Source organism: Xenopus tropicalis, chromosome 3 (genome assembly GCF_000004195.4).
Source record: "Xenopus tropicalis strain Nigerian chromosome 3, UCB_Xtro_10.0, whole genome shotgun sequence".
In the NCBI taxonomy this organism is placed as follows: Eukaryota; Metazoa; Chordata; class Amphibia; order Anura; family Pipidae; genus Xenopus; species Xenopus tropicalis.
This window is the reverse complement of record NC_030679.2, coordinates 60,083,444-60,105,295: the sequence shown is the minus strand read 5'-3', so window position 1 is coordinate 60,105,295 and position 21,852 is coordinate 60,083,444. Positions and strand designations below refer to the sequence as shown.

Below are 21,852 nucleotides of genomic sequence, written 5' to 3'. Positions count from 1 at the left end.
TTAATTTTCATAATTTGTCATAATAGACTTCTTTAGCTTTAAATAATGAATTCCATATATTCATAGCAATCAATTCTAGATGCTGAATACTAAATATTTTACTAAATTAATGTGGAGAATGGCCAAAGACAGATGTAGATATAAAGACATACCATAGGTCTATTGTTGTTCGAATTATTTTAAGCTTCTCTTTAGAATTTAGGTTGTACGCCATAATATATATAATATATAATCTTTTTCTAACAACTTTTTTATTGAACATACAAAAAATAACAATTGTATAGAGTGCAATACATCAATTGTACTTATTGCTGGTTTTACAATAACGTTTAATACAACAACTAAACAACTCTGGTGAATTGTTTCTAATAAAAATAAGCTATAAATGTATAATTATGCCGTGTATAGTGAATGCCTGTGGATCATGGGGCGGGATTGGTAACTGTCTCTCTACTTAAGGTGGCCATACACGGGCCGATTGTAGCTGCCGATATCGGTCCCTTAGACCGTTTCGGCAGCTTATCGGCCCGTGTAGGGGCACAGGCCTGCCGGCCAACATCTGGCCTGAAATCAGCCAGATATTGATTGGACAGGTTAAAAAATTTGGTCGGATCAGGGATGCGGTCCCCAAACCGTTTGCGCCTATTACCGGCGTTCCCAGGGCCAAACGACTGAATTAGCTTGAATTCCCCTGATATCCCCCACCGGTAGCTGGGAGAAGATCTGCTCGATTCGCGACCTCGTCAGGTGAGCGGATCTTTACGTGTATGGCCACCTTTAGTTGCCCATGGGGTGGGCGGGAAGGTTAGTCTTTATTCAATTATCATGGGGCAGGTTCCAGAAGCGGGTATTGATTACAAAGATTACAAAGTGTTCAACATTAATCCATAGCTCCCAAACCATGTTAAATTTTCCGAACAACCTCTTCTCATGTATGTAAGTTTATAAAGAGGGATGGCTTTCCTTATAATTTGTTCCCAGGAGTTTAGGCGAGGTCTGTCCTGAGACTTCCCCGTTATTGCTATACACCATGATATTTTTATTGCAGTACTTATTAAGAACATGAAAGAACAGCGTAAGTCATTATGAATCATATCTCCCTTTAACACAAACAGGTATTATGCTACGTCATACACAAGATAGTGTTTTTCTAAAGACCATTTAACATCAAGCTTTAATATTTCCTGTTCACCATTGGCTGGCATAATAATGTACATGGCTACCGGTAACCACAAATGCACTAAGTGATGTATTTGTTCTTGGGGTTTTCTAGTTTATAATCTCCCCATCCAACCATCAGAAAGTCTGTCTTTATTTCTGTAATTTAAAACCCTTCTAACCAACCTTATTAGGAGGATGCTAAAGAATCCTATAACAATCCTATAACAATATTGGGATCCATTCATTCATTTTAGGCTTTTAATTTGTATTATTTATTTTAATATTTTCAAACCCTAGACCCCAGCAGTGCTAGGCAGCAGTACTAACTAACTATTGTACCACCATGCCACCCCTCTAAACAATAGGAGCACTTGAAACACACATTCAAATTGTGACTGTATTCATTTGTTTTAAGGTTAATAAGCCTTTTTATCTGAAAATCTTCCTAAATCCACAGTTAGTGAAATGTAAAATATATTAAGGCATACATGAGAGCAAAATCCAATTTAATTCAGGAACACAAAAATTTCTTCACACACCGACATGTGTATGTGATGATGATATATCTATTGTAAACATATTACCCTTCTAAACAAGGGTTGTCTTGTTTATGAAAAGTTTAACAACCACACGATAAACACACATTTTGAAAAAGTGAAAACTGTAGAGCATAGTGCATTGAGAATGGTAACATCTAAACAAGAAACCATTCCAGTAATGATGCTGTAAAGGCTTGGCAGGCTCACACTAATAATTCAGTATTCTCCTTAAAACATAAAAGTGTGTGCTGCTTATAAGCTTTTTTCAATCTGTTGCTGAGTTTGGATCATTTAACTGTTTTATTCTCCCTAACGAGGTTCAAGGATCAACATACTGAAAATCTGTGAGTAGATCATAAGCATGCAAGATGGCCTAATTCCAAGAAGATCTTGAAATTATAAGGGCTCTACAAGGAAGGGTGTTTCTATGTATTAAAGTTTATGAAATAAAACGTAACTGTGCATTACGATGTGTAAATATGTTGATTTTTAAAACACTGATTCCTGCAGTAGCTGTTTTCTACTTTTCATTTACAAAATTAGTAAAAAAGTATGTCATTAGCCAAGGGGTGACCAAACTTTTACTTTCAACTGTATATTATGTTGCATTCCATCAGGTTATTAGCAAATACATTAAACAACCTCTTAAGAATTAGCAATGTTTGTTAATAGCATGAAGGCAGTCCTGCCACTAGGGGCTACAGGGCCCATCAATATCATCTATGCCTAGGCCTGCCAGTACGTTAAAGGGGCCATGACTGATGGTATAGAACAGTATCCTAGGACAGTTGATTAAAAACTAGTGTTCATTGGAAAGGTATAGCTTTTCTGATGTGCTGAATGTTTTATACACTGATATGCCATTGTGTCGATGGAGTGGTGGCTTATACAGTTGGAGCACACATTATTTATTTCAACATATGACAGTATGTGACAGAACTAGAAATGTATGCTACATCTCAGCATGGTGTCAAATTATGCTGTACTTTTAGTAGAGTCATTTTTCTACACTTGAACAGGGATTGGATTAGTTTTCTAGCACTTAAGCTATGGCAGCTAACATTACAAGCATTTGACACTTATTATTCACTCATGTCAACAAAATTAGCCCAGACATCAACTATGTCGGCCATGGATGTACTCAGGCAAGCCTCCCAGGAATTTTCTCTCTGGAACTGCGGTTCATCATCTTTTCCCACCAAACCTTTTTAAATTCAACTGCCAGAATCATCATCAAATTATTGCCTGCCCATTCAATGCTGAGCCAAAAAACATGGTCCCTATTAAACAACAAATAATATACTATTTTACCATTGGCACCAAATATGTTCATGGATGCCTCCTCTAGCTGTCACTGAGGTAAGTCATTTTTATATGAGCCACATCTCTAGCCATCTTCAATGCTATACTTTAGTTTTACCAGCATTTTTGCAACATTAAACAGTCACCCAAAATAAGCACAAATTATTAACAGAATAAGTGTTACATTTTGTAATAACGCAAAGAGGAATGAGTATGTTAAGCAATTTAGCTTGTCAGGGTATCGCAAAGTTGCAACATGCAATGATTTCATCCCACAATCATTATCACAGTCTTTAGCGGTTAGTACTGCTCTGTATAGAGAACTGCAACAATTGGAGACCAATGATCTACTTTGAATCATGAAGAGTTTACTAAATGGGAATTAGGCTAGATTGAGGCAAAGTAGTATCAGTCAGGCCAGCTAAATATTGAACAGACTGGATTTCAAAGAATTCTTCAGAACAGCTGAACCCTGCAAAGTAGGTGAACCAAGTTTAGGGAAACAATACCAAAATGGCAGTTTCTGGACTACTGTTCCAAACGTTTGGTTGCATTAATGCAGCACTAAAAAAAGATTAAAAGCATATTTTAAACTAAACAAAAGTGTTAAATCTATGTTCCAGAAAGCTACCCCTGGGTACTAACAATGCCTACCAACAAATTACATGCCTTTGCATAGCTGATTTAGAACTGTACATGGTTTGCCCTTATGTAAGTCAATTTACAGCATCCTAGTGTTTGCCTTACATATAATATCATTTCTAAACACTTAGCACTAAAGAAAATAATATTTTGCCTCTAGCAAGAATACTACTTTTACCACTTTCTCTGAGGTCCCAGCACAGCATAGAAGAAATAAAAATCCTTGTTTGATTATTTCATAGTAGAAGGTCAGAATACAAGCTAATCAATCTCTCTAAAAGGCAAAAAAATGAAGCTCCATGAAACTAATATATAACATTATCAGAAAAGTCAATCACAGTCTAATGGAAACAGATGGCAATATCTTTCTTTTAAGAGGTATACATAATGCTAAGCTTCTGACACAAATCCTTGAAGTATAAGAGCAGCCATTTATCTATCTCCTGAATGTGTTGTTGGCTCCAAATTTCCCAGGTTTTGCATACTTGTACTTTCATGCATATACATTTATTGTAGACATCAAAACATTAAACAGATTACCACCTGAATATGTATTTCACAAAAGACTACCTCTAGACTAGCATACAGATTGAGATTTTGTACCTTTTGTATTGTACCCCGCCCCAAGCTAAATGATAGTTTTTCACATTTAAGCAACTTTTAATTTGTTTTACAGCTTATGACTGTGGAATTTAAAATTCCATATGCTGCATTTCAAAGCATATCATATTGCATACTTGTACTATTTTCTACAAACTGCCTGGCATTTCATTTTACTATTTCAGTGCAAAGCTTAAATCAGAAGGGCCATGTTCTGCACATTTTTCTAGCTAATGGAATCAGTATGTAAGAGTTACTATTTTGAATGCTGGCTATAGGTTTGCATCAACCATATGAATACTGATCAGTATGTAATCTGGTATGCCTTGAACCTGATGGAATTAGATATTTTTATTAAGTTTTATACTTTATACTTTCACTTTATACTGTATTCTGACTTGTTTAGTTTAATCAGGTTGTATCTCCCTCCCATGAATGGTGCTCACGTATATATGATGCCCTATGTTAGGAAGTAGGCAAGAGACAGAGTAGCCAACTGAAATACACTATATTCTTAACAAGACTTTACAACCTTTATGTTTTAATCATAGCATAAATATGAAAAAAGTTTGGAAAAATGCACATGTATAAATAAAATACATGTATAATTTCAGCCATTTTAGGGGGCAAATTTTGCATCCCTGCCCTCACTGAAGGACACTAAAGGATCTAAATTGCACAAGTCCTGTTCATCGTCTATTACAAGTTAGAAAATGAAAGAAAAGATCTCATTTCTGCTGGCAACTGGATTGTTAGCACCTTTGATAGGAAATGAGACCTTAATTATGCAGCTAAAAGTGTTAAACCTTTCTACAAATGTTTTTTGTAAAAACCTAAAAGTCAGTTGGCTAACATGTAGTTCTTGTACAGATGGTTATAACTGGTAACATTTACACATTATACAACAGGGGGTCCCCATACTTTTTTACCTGTGAGCAACATTTAAATGTAAAAAAATGTTGGGGTGCATCTCAAGCATGAAAACATTTCCTAGGGTATGACCAATAATGGCAGTGCCTTACATTAGACATGGTCTTTATGCCTCCAAATCTTGTCTTCAAGTCAGAAATTAAAAAATGAAAACCTGCTTTGAGGCCACGGGAGCAACATCAGAGGGGTTGGTGAAGTTTTGCTCATGCACCACTGGTTGAGGATCACTGCTATACAGCATTAAATAAAATGGCTGTTGTAGCTTATTTATGAAGTTGTAGGGTTTATTTTAAAGTGATGCCATTGTGTAAGATGCTTATCTATTCATTTTCACTTAGACCAGCAACACTGGGCTTCACACACCAGGGATTAAATTTCTTTAAACATCTACACTCTACCCAGTCACACACAATATCTGTGCCCAGATGACCAAAACCCCAACCCTTTACAAAAAGCCCCTCTCTGCAATCTGACTCTGCAGGAGGCCTCCCTGCCCACCCCATCAATAGAAGCCCTTTGAAGAGGGCTGTTGAGGGCAACAACAATGCGAAATGAAACCATATTCTATTAAATAATTTCTATTTGACTAATTTACCAAAAGGAAAAATAATGTTGTATTTTGAACTTACAGTTGCAAGTTTCTGAACATCTTCATCGGATGCACCCAAGGAAGCAAGACCAATCTCCTGTGAAAACTGGGCAAATTTGGGGTCCGCAAGCAAAGGAACATGGCCCAGCAATTCATGGCATGTGTCCCTGTCACAAATAATACATAAGTAATGTTATTTTAGTGCATTTCACATTTTGTTGGTTAATGTGATACTGGTATGTTCAGGTATGATACATTTCTGTTTGCTAAAGTCATGGTATTGTATTATTCATTTATACAACCATTTATGTACCTATGCTTTAAGTTGTTTAGCTCATTTTACAGATTTTTTCTTCATATGAACTAAATAATAAAACTGCAAATATACTTCTTGCAACATGTGTTTCCTACAATACCTCACTGTGTGTTGCTAATTAAAAACTGTTCCTCATAATTTTAGCTGCCTGCTATTGCCATCTCCAACTGATTGTTGTCAGTGTCGTAGACTCGCAGACAAAATGTGCAAAAATGTATAATAAAGAATTCTTAATTAATCAGATGAAACTGAGTGTAGGACTGGCCAGAGGGGATGACGTAGTTGGCCAGCTTGATTCTTCTGCAATATATGGACAAACAATTCCTGTTTTTCTTAAAGGGAAGGGAATTGCTTAGTAGCTTAGTGCACAGAATGTCTTAATGTCCTATATATATTAATAATGGGTGAGTGCAGAGGACCACATGAATTTTGTGGTCACAGCCTCATTGCATCTCTGCCTTATAGTTTAAAATTTAGCGGTGAGAACAACTTCCCCTTTCTTGAGATTGGGATCCCTACTTGGCACTCACAAAATCTTCCCTTCAAACCAAAAGAATTCTGGGAATTAATTCCAAACTCTTGAAAAAAATCCCATTTACATGGGTTTATCCTATAGGCTAAAGCTCACCCACTGGGTTTAAAGCTGAAGCCAGGACAATAGCTGATCAGTGTAGTGCAGGGTTTTCTGATCAGCTTAGGCAGAGTCACCATGTGGTTCTACAAACAAATAAATAAGGTCTAAGACTCTACCTAAGCTGATCAGAAAACCCTGCACTACACTGATGAGCCTCAAGAAAGGCAGAATTCCTTTTGTTTGCTTTTGTCTGTATGAGGCAGTCTCCTCAACCTTATTTTGTTTGTAAAATCTTCCCTGGAAACTGGCAAACTTGGAAACACTATCTTAGGGGAAGCTTTCTCTGGATCATTAGCCATGACCTCTTAAAGGAAAGTATCAGGGATACTTTATGTTAATGTTAAAGGTGTTACCAAAAGGTGAGAAAATTGGTGAAATATAAACTCTATCCAGCCTGTTACATAATAATAATCTTGAAAAATCAAAATGCACTAATACCTATCCTTTTCATTTTATTTTTCCAAGCTGCTTGAAATCATATTCTTACTTGATGCATTTACTCCTCTCTAGTTTTCTGTCTGACCTTCTATAGCTGGACTTATCCAGTATATATCCAGCACAAACTGCACATAATAATTAAGTTCTCCAAAAGAACATTTTTCCTTTCTTATCCTGCTTGACACCAGTGATATTTTTACACAGTGTCCTGAAAGCTTCCCTATGGCATTTGGCTCCCTTTTTTCTTACTGACATCAGCGCAGCCTTTTTTGCTGTAATCCCTTCCTAAATGCATTTTTCAGCAATTTTCTCATTGCAAACTCCCATTATTCATTTGTGAGTCCCTTAAGGTTCAATCAATTGTCCCTGCTTTTCTTTCATAGAAAACTTATACATTTCCCCTATCCATAAAGTCCTTAAGCTCAAACTCATTGTCTGCTAAATTCTCACATATAAGTGATCATTTAAATGTTATACAGTATTCTTGCCAAAATAAAGAATGTTTTTACAAATGTGCTCAGAATTATGTGTCATTTGGTGCAGAAACAACTGGGACATTGCTAGATTAGCACCAGTCATCTTTCAACTTACCACCCTATACAGTAGAATGTCATTCTTAAAGAAGTAGTTCACCTTTTGGTTTACTGTATATACTATCCACACTTATTATACTAATTATAACTATTTGCCTACCCCCTTTTTCCTTCATCTTCAGACAGCTTTCAAATGGGGGAAACTGAAAAATATTGGACTGTCAGGCTTCAACCAGGGGCAGCAAAATGCCCTTGACCCGCGGTAAATCTCCAAAAGGTAACCACGGGGGGACGAGGGGGGGATGGCATCAGAATCGCTTGGATACAGAAGTCTTTTATTGTTTCCACATAGGTACAGTTGTACAGCTAATACGCTAAGGTTTGTGTTAAGGCATACAGGCAAATGCATGCAGAATGAATAAATATGGGGAATTAATAATGCACATTTCATACTGTTGTCTGAAGGAGAATGTGTCACATGAACATTCCTATTCCAGTAAATATCTTCTCTTTTACTTACATTCACATAAAGGGGCTGTCTGACAATTCTTCATTTACTGTACAAGCACTATCCAATAAATATACGTGGTTAATGCTGCCAAGGTTTTGCATAAGGATCTAGGCAACAGTGTTTAACACTTACAACACTACAGGGGGTGTTAATACATCCAGCAGTAAAACTGTTAAAATACACCTGACATTTTATTGTCTTCACTTATTTTTCTTATTGAAAAATCTATTTTTCTGAGACGTTGTCTTGAAGCTGAGTTGTCTCCTGAACATACCTAGAGAATTAAAAAGTTTCAGTACCACCTTTACTTTTGCCATGAAAAAGCTGAAAAATACCAGCTGTTTATCAGTGTGATCAAATGAAGCGAATACATTATGAGATACCTGCCTGGTATTTGGTACATTAAACTGCAGCTGTCTCTCATTTAAATGAGTACATTATGGTCTCCTGGAAAATGTAATTTTCTTTTTCTCTAATCAGCCAGCTTCAGATGTACTCAGAACAGGGCAAATATATATGCTGTGTTCTCGTGTTTCACATGTTCTCCTTCCAGTATTACAGATCTTATTTATATATTATACTAATACAGGTATGGGACCTGTTATGCAGAATTCTCGGGACCTGGGGTTTTCCGGATTAGGGATCTTTCCATAATTTGGATCTCCAAACCTTAACTCTACTAATAAATTATTTAAACATTAATTAAACCCAATAGGATTATTTTGCCTCCAATAAGGATTAATCATATCTTAGTTGGGCTCAAGTACAAGGTACTGTTTTATTATTACAGAGAAAAAGGAAACCATTTAAAAAAAATAACATTATTTTCTTATAATGGAGTATATGGGAGTTGGCCTTCCCGTAATTCAGAACTTTATGGATAATGGGTTTCCGGATAATGGATGCCATACCTGTAGTTAATTTGACACTGTGAGCCCTTAGTTTTCATAATTATACAGTGGCACAGCTAATACTACTGGCCCCACATAGCATCACCTTTTTTATGGTCAACCCATTCTCCAAAACCCGGGATACAAGATCAGTTTTCCAAATAGGTACTGAAATTGAATAACTGTACTAAACCCTGCCAGGTTCTCTATACTATAGCTGCACCCTGTAAAATAATGCAGTCATTTCTTTCTTTTTAGTTTTATGGGTTTTTTGTGCTGAGTGTTTCTAGCAATTATAGGGATTACTCTAAAGGAATGTTTAAACATCCAACACTTAAAAGAAGAATTAAACCCTAAAAACAAATATGGCTAGAAATGCCATATTTTATATACTGAGCTTAATGTACCAGCCTAAAGATTTTCATTACTTTAACAGTAATGATTCAAGCTTTTAAGGTTGTCACAGGAGGTCACAATCTTGAATATTGTTAGTGTCAGTGACACTGCACAAGCTCAGTGTACAAGGTGTGTCATATAAGTTGATGCTACAGGGTTGACTATTAAATTGTGCTGGTTTCATAGCTGCCATATAATGTAAACCTTAATTAATTAATAATCAGCCTTATGTTGTGACTGTTATATTGTATATAATATTGTTCTCCTTTAAACCTTTTGGCAACCAGAGCTTAAAGTTACACACTACAAGTAATACTTGCACCAGGCCCAATATTCAGGCCCAGCCATTGTCCCCCAATAATGGAGCTGGTGTTCCTAGTATAGTTTCAATAAAAAGAGGAAAAGGGAGAAAGTAGAAAAGACATGGTGAACTGGTGGTGCCATAGGTGGTAATATAAACACTGGCCAATCCTGGCCTCTTCCAAGTATTATCCCTCTCTAAGGCAACATTTTCTTTATAATGATTAAATAAAGTATCATGTTAGTAAATGAGTTTGGTGGCTACCAACACCAAAGTGAGATACTAGCAGGAGACTCATATATCCATATAAAAATTGTAACAAGATTTATATGTGATTAACTCAAATCACATATAAGGGACAAGAACTAAAGCGTGGAACACATCCATGGTGTTTTTTGGTGTTTCTAATAAAGTCACTTGCCTATGAACCAATAGCGATCAGTGTTTAGATTCGTAAGATGCAAATCCCTGGGCAAAATTTCCCTTGCCAATCTCTAGCCATGTGGCCACTGTTTAGAATCTGACTGAATGCCAAGCTGTGCCTGTTTAGCATAGTCATACACAAATATCTTCACATTCGCATAACAGAAGCTTCCGTCAATATCTTTTCTTTTGTATCTATCAACATGCACATCACTCAGTTGTACAGTATTTACAGCCCAGCTGACTGCACCCTGTGCCAGCACACTTGATCTAGCATTTAGTCTCACGATTAAACCCTTAAAAGTGTTGGTGCAGAGCTATTCTATATTTAAATAACCATTTGCATTGAAGGCTCAGCAAGAGAAGTGATTAATGACTCTCCTGATGAAATCTAAACTTAGAGGAGCAGTTACACCAAACATGACATGGGTTTGTGTGCATTTAACTATAATGTACAGTTACCCTGCAGAGGCATACACAGCATGTTTGCTTCAGAACCACTAATACACTTTAGATAAAATAAGATGCTATGTTGCCAAGGGGACAGCTATTTAAGTTGAAAATGGGGCAATAGAGCTCATGTTTACATATATGTCTGTGAAATATAATGGTCAAATTCCATTCATGGCTCTCTACAAAAATATAGCATGAAAACCTCATATAAAATGGGATATTATTAGGTTTTAAAGGGGAAGGAAAGGTAAAAACTAAGTAAGCTTTATCAAAAAAGGTCTATGTAAATACAGGCATAAACACTGCTCCATTGAGTCCTCAGTGAAAAGAAACACATATTTCTTTCCTTCCATACTGTACATATGATCTTTTGTGTCAGGCTTCCTTCTCTTAGCAAAATCCTTCAGGGAACGGCATGGGCCTGCTCAGTTTGCTCCTCTCTCCCCCTCCCCTCTTTGCTGTAATCTGAGCCCAGAGCACAGTGATGCAGGTACGAAAGTGAAGTCAGACCAAGCTAAAATGGCAGCTGCCAACAAACAGAGAGAGCTTCTATGGCTGTTTACTCAAGTATGGTAAAGCATTCTACAGAATAAATATATCGTTCTAGCTTGCACTATTGTGACAAATCTATTGCTAATGAATTGCCTCAGTAGCTTTCTTTTTCCTTTGAATGAACAGGTGCTTAAAATATTTTCCTTCATGGCATTAATGGTCCTTTACTGTCAAAATGGTTGCTAATAAGTAACAACTTGGTAAATGCCACTGCCTGTTGTACAGTGTAGATCACATAAGCCACAGCACTGATGCACACCAAATGCAGTGTCATCTGTGCCACATATCCTCTGTTTGTTCATCATTAATCACACGGACATAAGTACCACCTTGTCTAAGTTAGTTGTATTTTTCTTCTCCTGCTTCTCTGCATGGACAGAGTGAGGGGGCCCTTGGAAAGTGTAGCCTAGAGGCCTAACATCTCATTAATCTGATACTGGAACTAACACTTATTTATATTACAGTAATGCGTACAATGATATTTTTGAGTATTTTAACAATTTTGATCATTTTGAGTACATTTGCTAAAATCTCCCTCTAGACCTTTTTATCATGGCCAACAACTGGCTTCCTAAATACAGTTAATTCAATAATTCTCCTAACTCAAGACAAAAGCTTGCCCGAATGCTCCATTATTACAGCTTTGCTCTGAAGTGCTTTCTTGCTGGATTGGTTTTGTGATGCAAATGCTAATATGAAGGACAGAACAGTAATGTACGGGCACTGCCTTCTGTAGAGGGAAATAATTGCATCTTGAAAAAGAATTTGAAGCATGTATTCTCCTATAATCAAGTGAACCCAACCTTTATTGATTTTCTTGGATAGAAAATGACAGATGTTGTTCATTAGCCGTATTGTGCACAGAGGAACCTTAGCATAATTGAATGTGCTATAATTTAAATGTTGCATCCTCAGTTGCATATTAATCTCCACAGCCAGGTTTCATCCTGCTACAAATTAGAACACAGCATACTTACGGCTCAGGTGTGTAGAGGGGATCTGATCCGTGCCTAATGTACTGCGTGCAGTGAAAAACCCGGTAGGCTAAGCCAGCTAAAAAGTCTCTAGGTGATAGATAGCCCGCAACAGGTCTCACCGTGAAGCCAGATCTTTCTAAAGAGAAGAGAGAATTATAGGGAAAAAACATTTTGTGAAAGGATGCTTGAATAATGACTCATGCTAAGTAGGGAATTTAACTTACTAAAATTATCCTATTAGGAATGAAATAAAGTTCTCCTGCAATGCATGTATCTGCATATATGAATATAATACCTCTGTATTCATCAGTGCTTGAAAAGCCTCAGGTCATTTTCCCTCTCAAAGCAGCACTCATTTTTATTATGCACCGTATTTCCCTTGCTATATCGCCTCACAGCTGTATATTCATGAATATTTGTGCATGTATATACATATATATACATATAAACCGCAACATAGATAGAAAGTTAAACAGCAGGAGCCGCACAGGTATATATGCATTGCTTCTCCTACATAATACATTCCCAAGAAAAAGACAGCACGACAGGACAAATCAATATATATATGTATTGAGCATGAGAGGCTGTGAGAGGCTGTGTACAAGGAAGGAAAAGGATGTAAGAGACAGAAATAAGGGCAACTTATTTTGGGATATAACATATTTCACAAAATCATTTTCCACGAACTGAGACTTGTTCCCTGCTTTGAAATTAATTAACTGATGATAATTTTCAAAGCATGAAAAGCTAGAGCAGTCGTATTTAATATGCCTGTATAATTAATAGCTGTGCCAGTGCACTGTACTAATCCACCGCCAAGGATTGTGTCCTGAATGCAGAATAATATCGGCACTCCATGTCCTGGACACACACTGGTTCTATTTCACCCATCACAGGCCCTAAGGTCACAAACCAGGTCATATGTGCTTGCATGAATGCTAAATCTAAAAAGCAAGGCAGAAGCCCCACATTCATCTGGAATCATTTGTATTTGTAGAATGATCACAAACAGAACACTGAACTGAATAGGGGCTCGAAGAGAGCTTCATTGATTTTCAGCACTGTTAAACAAGCAGTTCTCCTGTGCAAAATATACTACTTTCATATAGTACACCACAAATAATGGCTTTTAATTGCTTTGTTTATTTCATACTTTTTCATGAAACAATTTCAGGGTGATATATTAATAATCGAGAATCAATGTTCCTTAATGTAAAGCCAAATTATAACTGGTCTTTAGAGCCAGGAGGGACATGCAGGGGAAGGCTTGAAATGTGGGGTGTTGGATCTAGGGACTATGGTGTATAGGGGAAATGTTCAAAGCAGAAAACTAGTAACACAAACGGCTTGAGCAGACAGTGCTGAAAAGACTAATGGTCTAAGCCGATTTTTTATTAGTACAAGTGAAGCGAGAACTGCATCTTGCAATTTAACTAAAGAAAAGAAAGCTGTTTGGATGTAAGAAAAGATCAAAAGAGGATACTAACAGGACAAACACTATGTTGTCTGGTAGCTTAATTGACCGTGACCCATGAAAGAACTCTGGAGGACAACCAAAGGAAAATCAAATTAGAAAATGGATCACAAATTGTACAACTTTAACTTACTGGTGATGCCAAGTTGGAAAATAGATTGCATAAGAAATAAGCGGTTAGCAATGTCAAAGGTACCAGTGAAATTAAGCATTACATGGTGTGTAATGAATAATGCCTCTGGTCCTTAATAATGGGTTTTGGGAACTTGTTTAACAGAGAAAATGTCAGGATGCTGAGGTTTACAAAATAAAAGCACTAAGGAAAGACACAGCTATGCAAACCAGTACAAGCATGTTCAATATATTGCTTAGCACTCACTCTAATAGAAGGTGGCACCTTATTTATCATGTAGGCATCTCAAAAGTGGCCTGTTTGATGGCATGATCAACCTTAATGGATTCCATGACCTGACTAATGAGTAGGTTCTCCATGTTAGGTTAGCATATTGGGAAAGTAGATAAAGAATCCTAATCCTAAAACATATTTAAAAGACCCAGAATTTAAAGGATATGTAAAGTCTATTTCACTCTGGTGTGCCCTGTTAGGAGATAAATTAAAGGATTGGGGAGCCCGCCTCATGCATATGCAAATAAACACAAGGAATTCTGGTAACTAATTCCAAACTGCTCATTTACATGGGTTTATCCTATAGGCTAAAGCTCACCCACTGCGTTTTTAAAGCAGAATCCAGGATTGGTAATGCCCTAAGCAATGGCACTAAGCAACTGTGGGGCAATTTTGGGTACTTTGGCACACAATATATAGTAGCTAACTTCTGATTACAGGTTGATCTAGAGCTGACGTGCTTAGACATTATTGTTGTGGGTTCATATCTGTGAATACATTCAAACAACATCTACCAACTGCATGTCACAATATTGTGGGGAGTTATAAAAAAATAACAGGAAAACTAAACAACCCCAAACAAGCCTAACATTTTTCAGACTGCTCCTCTGAGCACTTTTGCAGATTACACAGTTTTACTTTATTTTAGATATATTAGCCATTTAGAAGCCAGACAAGAGCAGAGTTGGAAGTGCTAAAAGGAGACCTAAAGCTGCAGCTGGATACAGAAATAGGTGTAAACATTTCTGAAAAGTGTCCATAAAATAATTGTTTGTGTTTTAAAGCTACAAAAAAAAACAAAGAGAACATGGTCTTGGGAGTGCCTGGACCAAGTAGCATAGGGCAGTGTCTTGGCAGTCATGGAAGAGAGTTCCCCAAACAGGTTAATTTTACCAGGAAAAGGTAACTAAATGACCCCAAACATATGAATATAAAATATTCTTATTTTGTATTATTTTTCTATAAAAGAAGTGCCTTCTGCTGTCCTGTTGGGGCCAGGACCTGACAGAACAGCATAAGATTCATTTCCTGATGCAGTAAGGGTCTACTGATGCGTCTCTGCTCAAAATTTCCATGCAATCTGATTTCTTAGACTGTAGGCAGGTTAATCAGAATACATATATAAATACATATATGTTGGTCTGGGCATGTGGTATGTGTCTAGCTTTCAGAGCATCTCACCCTAAGCATCTGCATCAACTTTCATTGCTTTGCTTCTCTCTCATGTCCATTCTTGGAAGGTAGATTTATATTAGAGCCAGCTGGAAGGGGTGATTATTTAAGTTCACGTTATGAGTAGAAATTGACTACTATTTGTAATGGTATAATCTGTGACATGCCTATTAAGCCAAACTACTGCACATTCATTTATATTAATTTGCCCATGAACAGGTAAAAACAAATGCCAGTTTAATGCTCATTAATAGATTAGAACATCTCCAGACAGGAGGTAAATTTCGAACATGCACCTGTACTGTGTTTGTGATAGAACTTTAGATCTTTGATTCTGCCTTGATTAAAAAGTTATAAATGATCATTATACGTGAATGTTTTTCCCATTTTGCAATAATATATGATTTGGAAACCTGCAGGAATCTTTTGCTTGTATATCAGAAAGGTATAACTAGCAGAAAAACTGAACTCTGATTCCCTGCAGTTCTCTTCAGTCTGTACAAAGTAATGCTTGTTAAACCATGAAACGCAGGTTCCACAGCTGTTGCCTCCCTATTATAAATATGAAGCAAGCGAGTGCAAATTTCCATTGGGCTTTCAGCAGCATAATGTGGAAGACTCAACACCAGTTCTCTGATTCAGGTCTGTTTTTTGAAAATCTATTTAAATGTAGTACAACAATGAGCTGTTATGGGTTTATTGTTCATGATATGAAAAACAAAATGCACAGTAGCTTCTTAAAGGAGAAGGAAAGGTAAAATCACTGGGAGAGAAACCCATAGCTGCAATAAAGCAATCCTTCCTGTCTTCTTTCTTCATGTTCCTTGGACCAACACATGTGCAGTACAGTGAAAAAGACAGCTTTTCCCTCAACTGTGCATGTGCAAGTGGCACGAATACAGAAGGAGGAAGAGGATTGCTTGGTCTTAGGTACCCTGGGTTGGTGGGGTTTTTCTGGGAGCCCCGTCCCAGGGTATAAGGTAAGCAATTACAATCACAGAGGGGACCCGCACTCCAATCTGCAGTGAATCAAATAATTTTTATTTAGTGCATCTGTACATCCAATGTTTCAGCCCACTTTAGGGCCTTTCTCAAAAGTGGATTAAACGTTGAATGTACAGATGCACTAAATAAAAATTATTTGATTCGCTGCAGATTGGAGTGCAGGTCCTTTCAAAATTTTATACGCTGTTTTGACCCTGCAACCACAATAGATAATTTAGTCTGGATCTGAGTGCGACTGCTTGATATATATATATATATATATAAAAGTCCACACGACAGCACAACACTCCGAAAGTTGCTACAATGTAGCTGCCCCTGTGCACGGAATACCAAATAGATACCAAATCAAACACAACCAGCACCAAGGGTCTTGTGGTTCAAACAAACGTTAGTGTATTATAATTGAATGTACAACCGACGTTTCGGTCCCTTTTGGGACCTTGAAAAAGGTCCCAAAAGGGACCGAAACGTCTATTGTACATGCATATATATATATATATATATATATATACAGAACAAAACTGGATCGCATCACACAGGACTTAAAACAAAAAAACTTGATTTATTAAGTGAACAACAACAGAACTGACGTTTCGGCCACTCCTGCAGCCTTTCTCAAAGTTAACACAGAAGCAATAAAGCTAAACTTAAATACTCCATGTGGCGGGAAAACACAGATAGTGATGTGCATGTATGACGTGTACCATTAGGTGATGTTCATAAACAAACATAACATCATATAAGACTGCACTTACAGGTCTTGCAAAGTGAAAAAAATGGTAATTTATTGAATCGACGTTTCAGTCTCAGCAGACACCTTTCTCAAGGTTTTTTTAATAGTTTTTTTAATTCTGGCACCCAGGCAATTATCTCATGCAGAGTGCAAACTATATGCTGATTATATATATATATATATATAAAATACAAAAAAATAGCTGCACTCACTTACTGGAGAGAATGTTTCGGTGCACACAGCAAAACAAAGGTCTTAAGGAAGACTAAGGAGAGCACACCTACACACCTATGTGGATCAGTTGCCTGGGTGCTGGTAAAAATGTAGAAATTGTGAACAAATTAACAAAGTATACGGCACTCACAAGTCTTAGCAAAGTGTTTTAAATAAAAATTCTTAAAAACCCTAACCCACATATATAATAAAAGGCACTTAGTTTGCCCAGCAGCAGTAACCCATAGCTACCAATAAGATACTTGCTTTTAAACAGGTGGGCAGTAAATTCTACCTGATAATTGGTCAATATGGGCTACTGGTCCTGGGCCAACTAAGCACCTTTTATTATATAAACCCTTAAAGTGGACCTGTCGCCAAGACATAAAAAGCTGTATAATAAAAGTCCTTTTCAAATAAAACATGAAACCAAAAGTCATTTTTATATTAACACATTCAAACCCATTATAAATGCATTTAAAAATCTCAGCTGTCAATCATATACTGCCTGCCCTGCCTCTATGCCTTAGACATAGAGGCGGGGCAGACAGTTACTTAAACTTTCCATTCAGCACTCACATTTTCCCTACCTTCTCACTATCTAATTGTGTAGCCAGTGCATGGACAAGGGCTTCAGGTCTCCCATACTGGCACATACACAAGATTTTGGGGGGATACAAAGCTTGTCTTAATAACAGTGCCCACAAAATGGCAGCTGCCTGCTGACTGTGACTGTATATTCCCAAGACTGAAGGAAACAAGATGTATATAATTTATATAGTATGTGAAGTTCATTTTGCTTAACAAACACAATAGAAAAGAAATTGGAATTATTTCTTAGGGTGACAGGTCCCCTTAAAGTGCAAAAAATGTCACCAAAATGAAAATGGTAACTATGGCACCCTAGAGACTAACACCTCTATGGTATAATGCATTACAATCTCTATAGTAAAGTGCACTACAAGCTCTATAGTTCAATGCATTTCAAATTCTGAAATGCAACCATTCTCTTTTGAATTCTCTGGCAGCATTAACGGTGTTTAATTCTCATTTATAACTAAACTTTATATATATATATCTCTTCCCTGAGGAAGAGCACAGTTGGTGCTCGAAACGTTGGATTTCTTTTTCTAAATAAACGTATTATTTTTTGCAAAGTCCCGGTGTGTGCGGCTCACTGTCTTGCTATATATATATATATATATATATATATATATATATATATAGAAAAAACGTATAGGTGGAACAATAACTATATAATGTTCTATTGTTCTGGCGCACATAAAAAATATTGTTCTTTATGAAGCTCATACCTTTGAGAAATATAGCAACATCCTCAAGTTGTGGAACATTATCTTCTCGGTAGCCACAATATTTGGTTAACAGTGGAAGGTTCTTGAGGTACTCTTTGCAGGCATGTGTTGGGTATAATTTGGTAAGTTCCTTAAATACAGTGCCCCATGTTTTTATCTCTTCTGCTGTGTACTCCACTCTAGGTATGGGTTGGCCACTGAAATAAAATACATTTAGATGACTTTTAAGAGTTTGTGCCAGAAAACATACAACAAAGTGACTTGTAGAGTCTTGTAGAGCAAGAGTACTTACTATTTATAGTCCATGGCCACATCTACAAAATACTTTCTTCTTTGTCTGTACACGTTGTCCTTAAATCCCTAAAAATACAGAGAAAACAGAAAGATAAAATACAAAATAAAGGGTTACAGGGTTTTATAAATCAAACTGCTGGAAGTATTGAAACCCTTTACAGGAATATATTGCAACCTCTCCTTCACCTTGTTCTACTGTGAACTGATGGATTCTGGGACTTAAAGACCCAGTAATTTCTACAGTGGGTGGTGCACAAATTCTCTGGCTGGTCCCAGAATCCATTACTTCACAATGGAACAAGGTAAGGGAGGGGCTGCATGACACTGTGAGCCTAAGGTAGAGAACTGGTGCCTGCAAACAGGTATACAGATCAGTGGGTTTCTTTCAGTCTGTGAAATCATTTATTTGTATGCAAAAAATAAAACCATGTATATTTATATGTATTCCGCCAACTGATTCCTTAAATGTGCTTTTGACATTGCATCCAGAACTGATGATTTAACAGCAAAAAAACTAACAAAATGTTCGAAACATTCAAACTTGCACGCAAATGTAAAGAAACATCGATTCTGAGGTAAAGGTAAGGAAAGATAAGAGTACGGCAGGGGAATAAAAGGCAACAAAAAGTCGTCACCAGTACATTAAATAAAGTGAAAGCCCTGAATCCTGTATCTGTCCTATAAAAATAGCAGTTCCAGATGTAGCACTGCCTACAGGGACATTTAGCAGTCTATTTGCGTGTCTTCACCCACAGCTCCTAAGTAATGGTAAATGTGTAATTTTTTCGAGTCAAGGTAATGATATATATATATATTACATAATTGACTGCTTCTTATATTCGAATACAAATTCAAGGCTTTTATCACTTATCCAGAAATCTGATATCCAGAATGCTGCAAATTACGGGAATGCCATTTCCTAAACAGAAATGAAGATGTTTTAAGATGTTTTAATTGTAATGTTTTAAAATTATTTAATTTTTCTTTGTGATAACAAAAACATACCTCATACTTGAGGGAAACTAAACTGATAAATTCACATTGGTTAAACAATCTGTTTTTTTTTTTTTTACAGTTTAAATGTTTTAAGTATGCTATAGGTATGCTGATCCAGATTATGGAAAAACATCTTATCCTAAAAATCTGAGGTCCCAAGCATTCTAGATAATAGATCCCATACCTGAAGTACATTTTAGCAACACAATATGGTACATCACAAGAGCATAATACACACAATTCCATAAAAATAAACTCAGATGCTTTGTTTTGTCAAAGCTCAGATAACCTGCAGATAATTAAAATCTTTGCTAATAACATCTCTGTAACCTTGCACCTAAGAAATATGCATTTTCTCAAATTTAGGGGAAATCTTTGCACAGGCACCCTAAGGGAAAGTTACTAAACAGCTAAACAGAACAGCCTCAATCTATCATCCTGATCTGATTCAAAAGCAAATCCTTGGTGAATCACCAGACAGGAAAAAATGAGGCAGGTTCTAATTGCCATTCAGCTGGATAAATTGGCATGGACTGGCACCACTACTATAACGAATGTTTGGCAACACCCCTCCGCCTCTCCCAGTGCCCAGATAGCATATAAAAAACAAAGTTGTTGTGAAACAGCCCAAATCTAATAGACAATGTCATGACATCCATTCATTTTTATCACATTAAATGGAGATGCAGCTCTTTCGTTTTCCTCTGACACTGTACCTAACTGCATTGGGCACAGAATCTAGTGGTATGACAAAGCGTATAACATGTCAGCAATGTTAGCTATTGCAATACTGTGCACGTGGAAACATTCTGTAAACAGAACTTTAAGTAAAAACAGTTACATCCCATTCTTTACATTTTAGTGCCTGTTAGGATTAGCATGTCAAGTTATTTAAGTACATTATAAAGTGTGAAATATCACAACATATTCCAGAAAAGTCTGTTTTTTGTTATTTAGGAATATTGCACATATACAGTGCAGTTATACAGTGCTGTAAAATGCACACAGAGAGGGGCTTAAAATTAGCTATAAAACATACTCCCAATAAATACCAGTGCTGCAAATGTCAGTATTCTGCATACATATCTAGCTATACCCTGAATACAAATGAGGTTCTCATTATTCGACAAAAGATGGAAGATATCAATCTTAATTTTAGCCCCCTTTATTTTCCAGATGTTTGAGGCAGCAAACAAAACTACCAGTTGCAAAGGAAATTGCCACTTTGAGACTGAAATTAAATTCCGATAAGGCTGCACACAAACCCCCATGGGTTTCAAATAGGGCTCTGCAATGTGTTAGAGATGCCTCTAGCATACAAAGGGGCTGCTACGTTGGGACTGAGCAGAGCTGTACATACTGATCTAATTCACACCAAGCACGACCAAAGAAACACAAGAAGAAAATGACACCTATATTTAAGCTATCTCCTCTAATGTTCACAATTACTTCCAAGAGTCCCATTTAACTGTTTCTGCCCTTAAAGTGTGAACTATATAGGTATTTTTGGCATCCTGATTAAGTGGACGATGCACTGAAGGACAGCACAGCATGAAGTGGTGGAACATACATCGCCAGAATAGAATTCAGCATTTAGTGATTTCTATAGAACAGTCTTCTCCTTCACAACCTGCAAGGTGGGGGGCAATTGTCTGTAAACAGTTATCTTCTTGTCCTATCTTCTCTTTGAGTCATTTACCTGTATAGATGCTTAAAGAGAAATTATTGCCACTTTATAATCATTTCTATTTTTCTTAAGCATTTTATTACAGATTTAACCACAACCTTTACAGTATTTGAATTTGACTGAATGCTTAGTGCTACTACTTAGCTGAACTATTACCTGAAAGGGCATGTTAACCTTCCAAATAGATTACTGCTCTTCTAAGAACTTTTGCAATCACATTATTTTATGTTTTTGTAGGTATCAAGATATTCACAAAAATGTATTCATAAAACTAAAACAGTGCTGCCTGCTGGTCAGTCCTTATGACCATTATACAAAGGAGAATATGTAAAAAAATAAACAGAGAATTCTTCTGATGTTTCTCTGCTTAG

General features: G+C 36.7%; 1 protein-coding gene across 1 annotated transcript in view; it reads right to left on the bottom strand.

Annotated features, from left to right (window-relative positions):
- tph2 (tryptophan hydroxylase 2) overlaps positions 1 to 21,852 on the bottom strand; it is a 97,945-nt gene that overhangs the window by 58,164 nt on the left and 17,929 nt on the right. Inside the window, exons 5-8 of the mRNA XM_002940171.5 lie at positions 18,797 to 18,864; positions 18,505 to 18,701; positions 12,188 to 12,323; positions 5,804 to 5,930 (exon numbers count right to left, since the gene is read on the bottom strand). Coding sequence (XP_002940217.3) covers positions 5,804 to 5,930; positions 12,188 to 12,323; positions 18,505 to 18,701; positions 18,797 to 18,864 — 528 coding nt within the window. The remainder of the gene's footprint in view (positions 1 to 5,803; positions 5,931 to 12,187; positions 12,324 to 18,504; positions 18,702 to 18,796; positions 18,865 to 21,852) is intronic.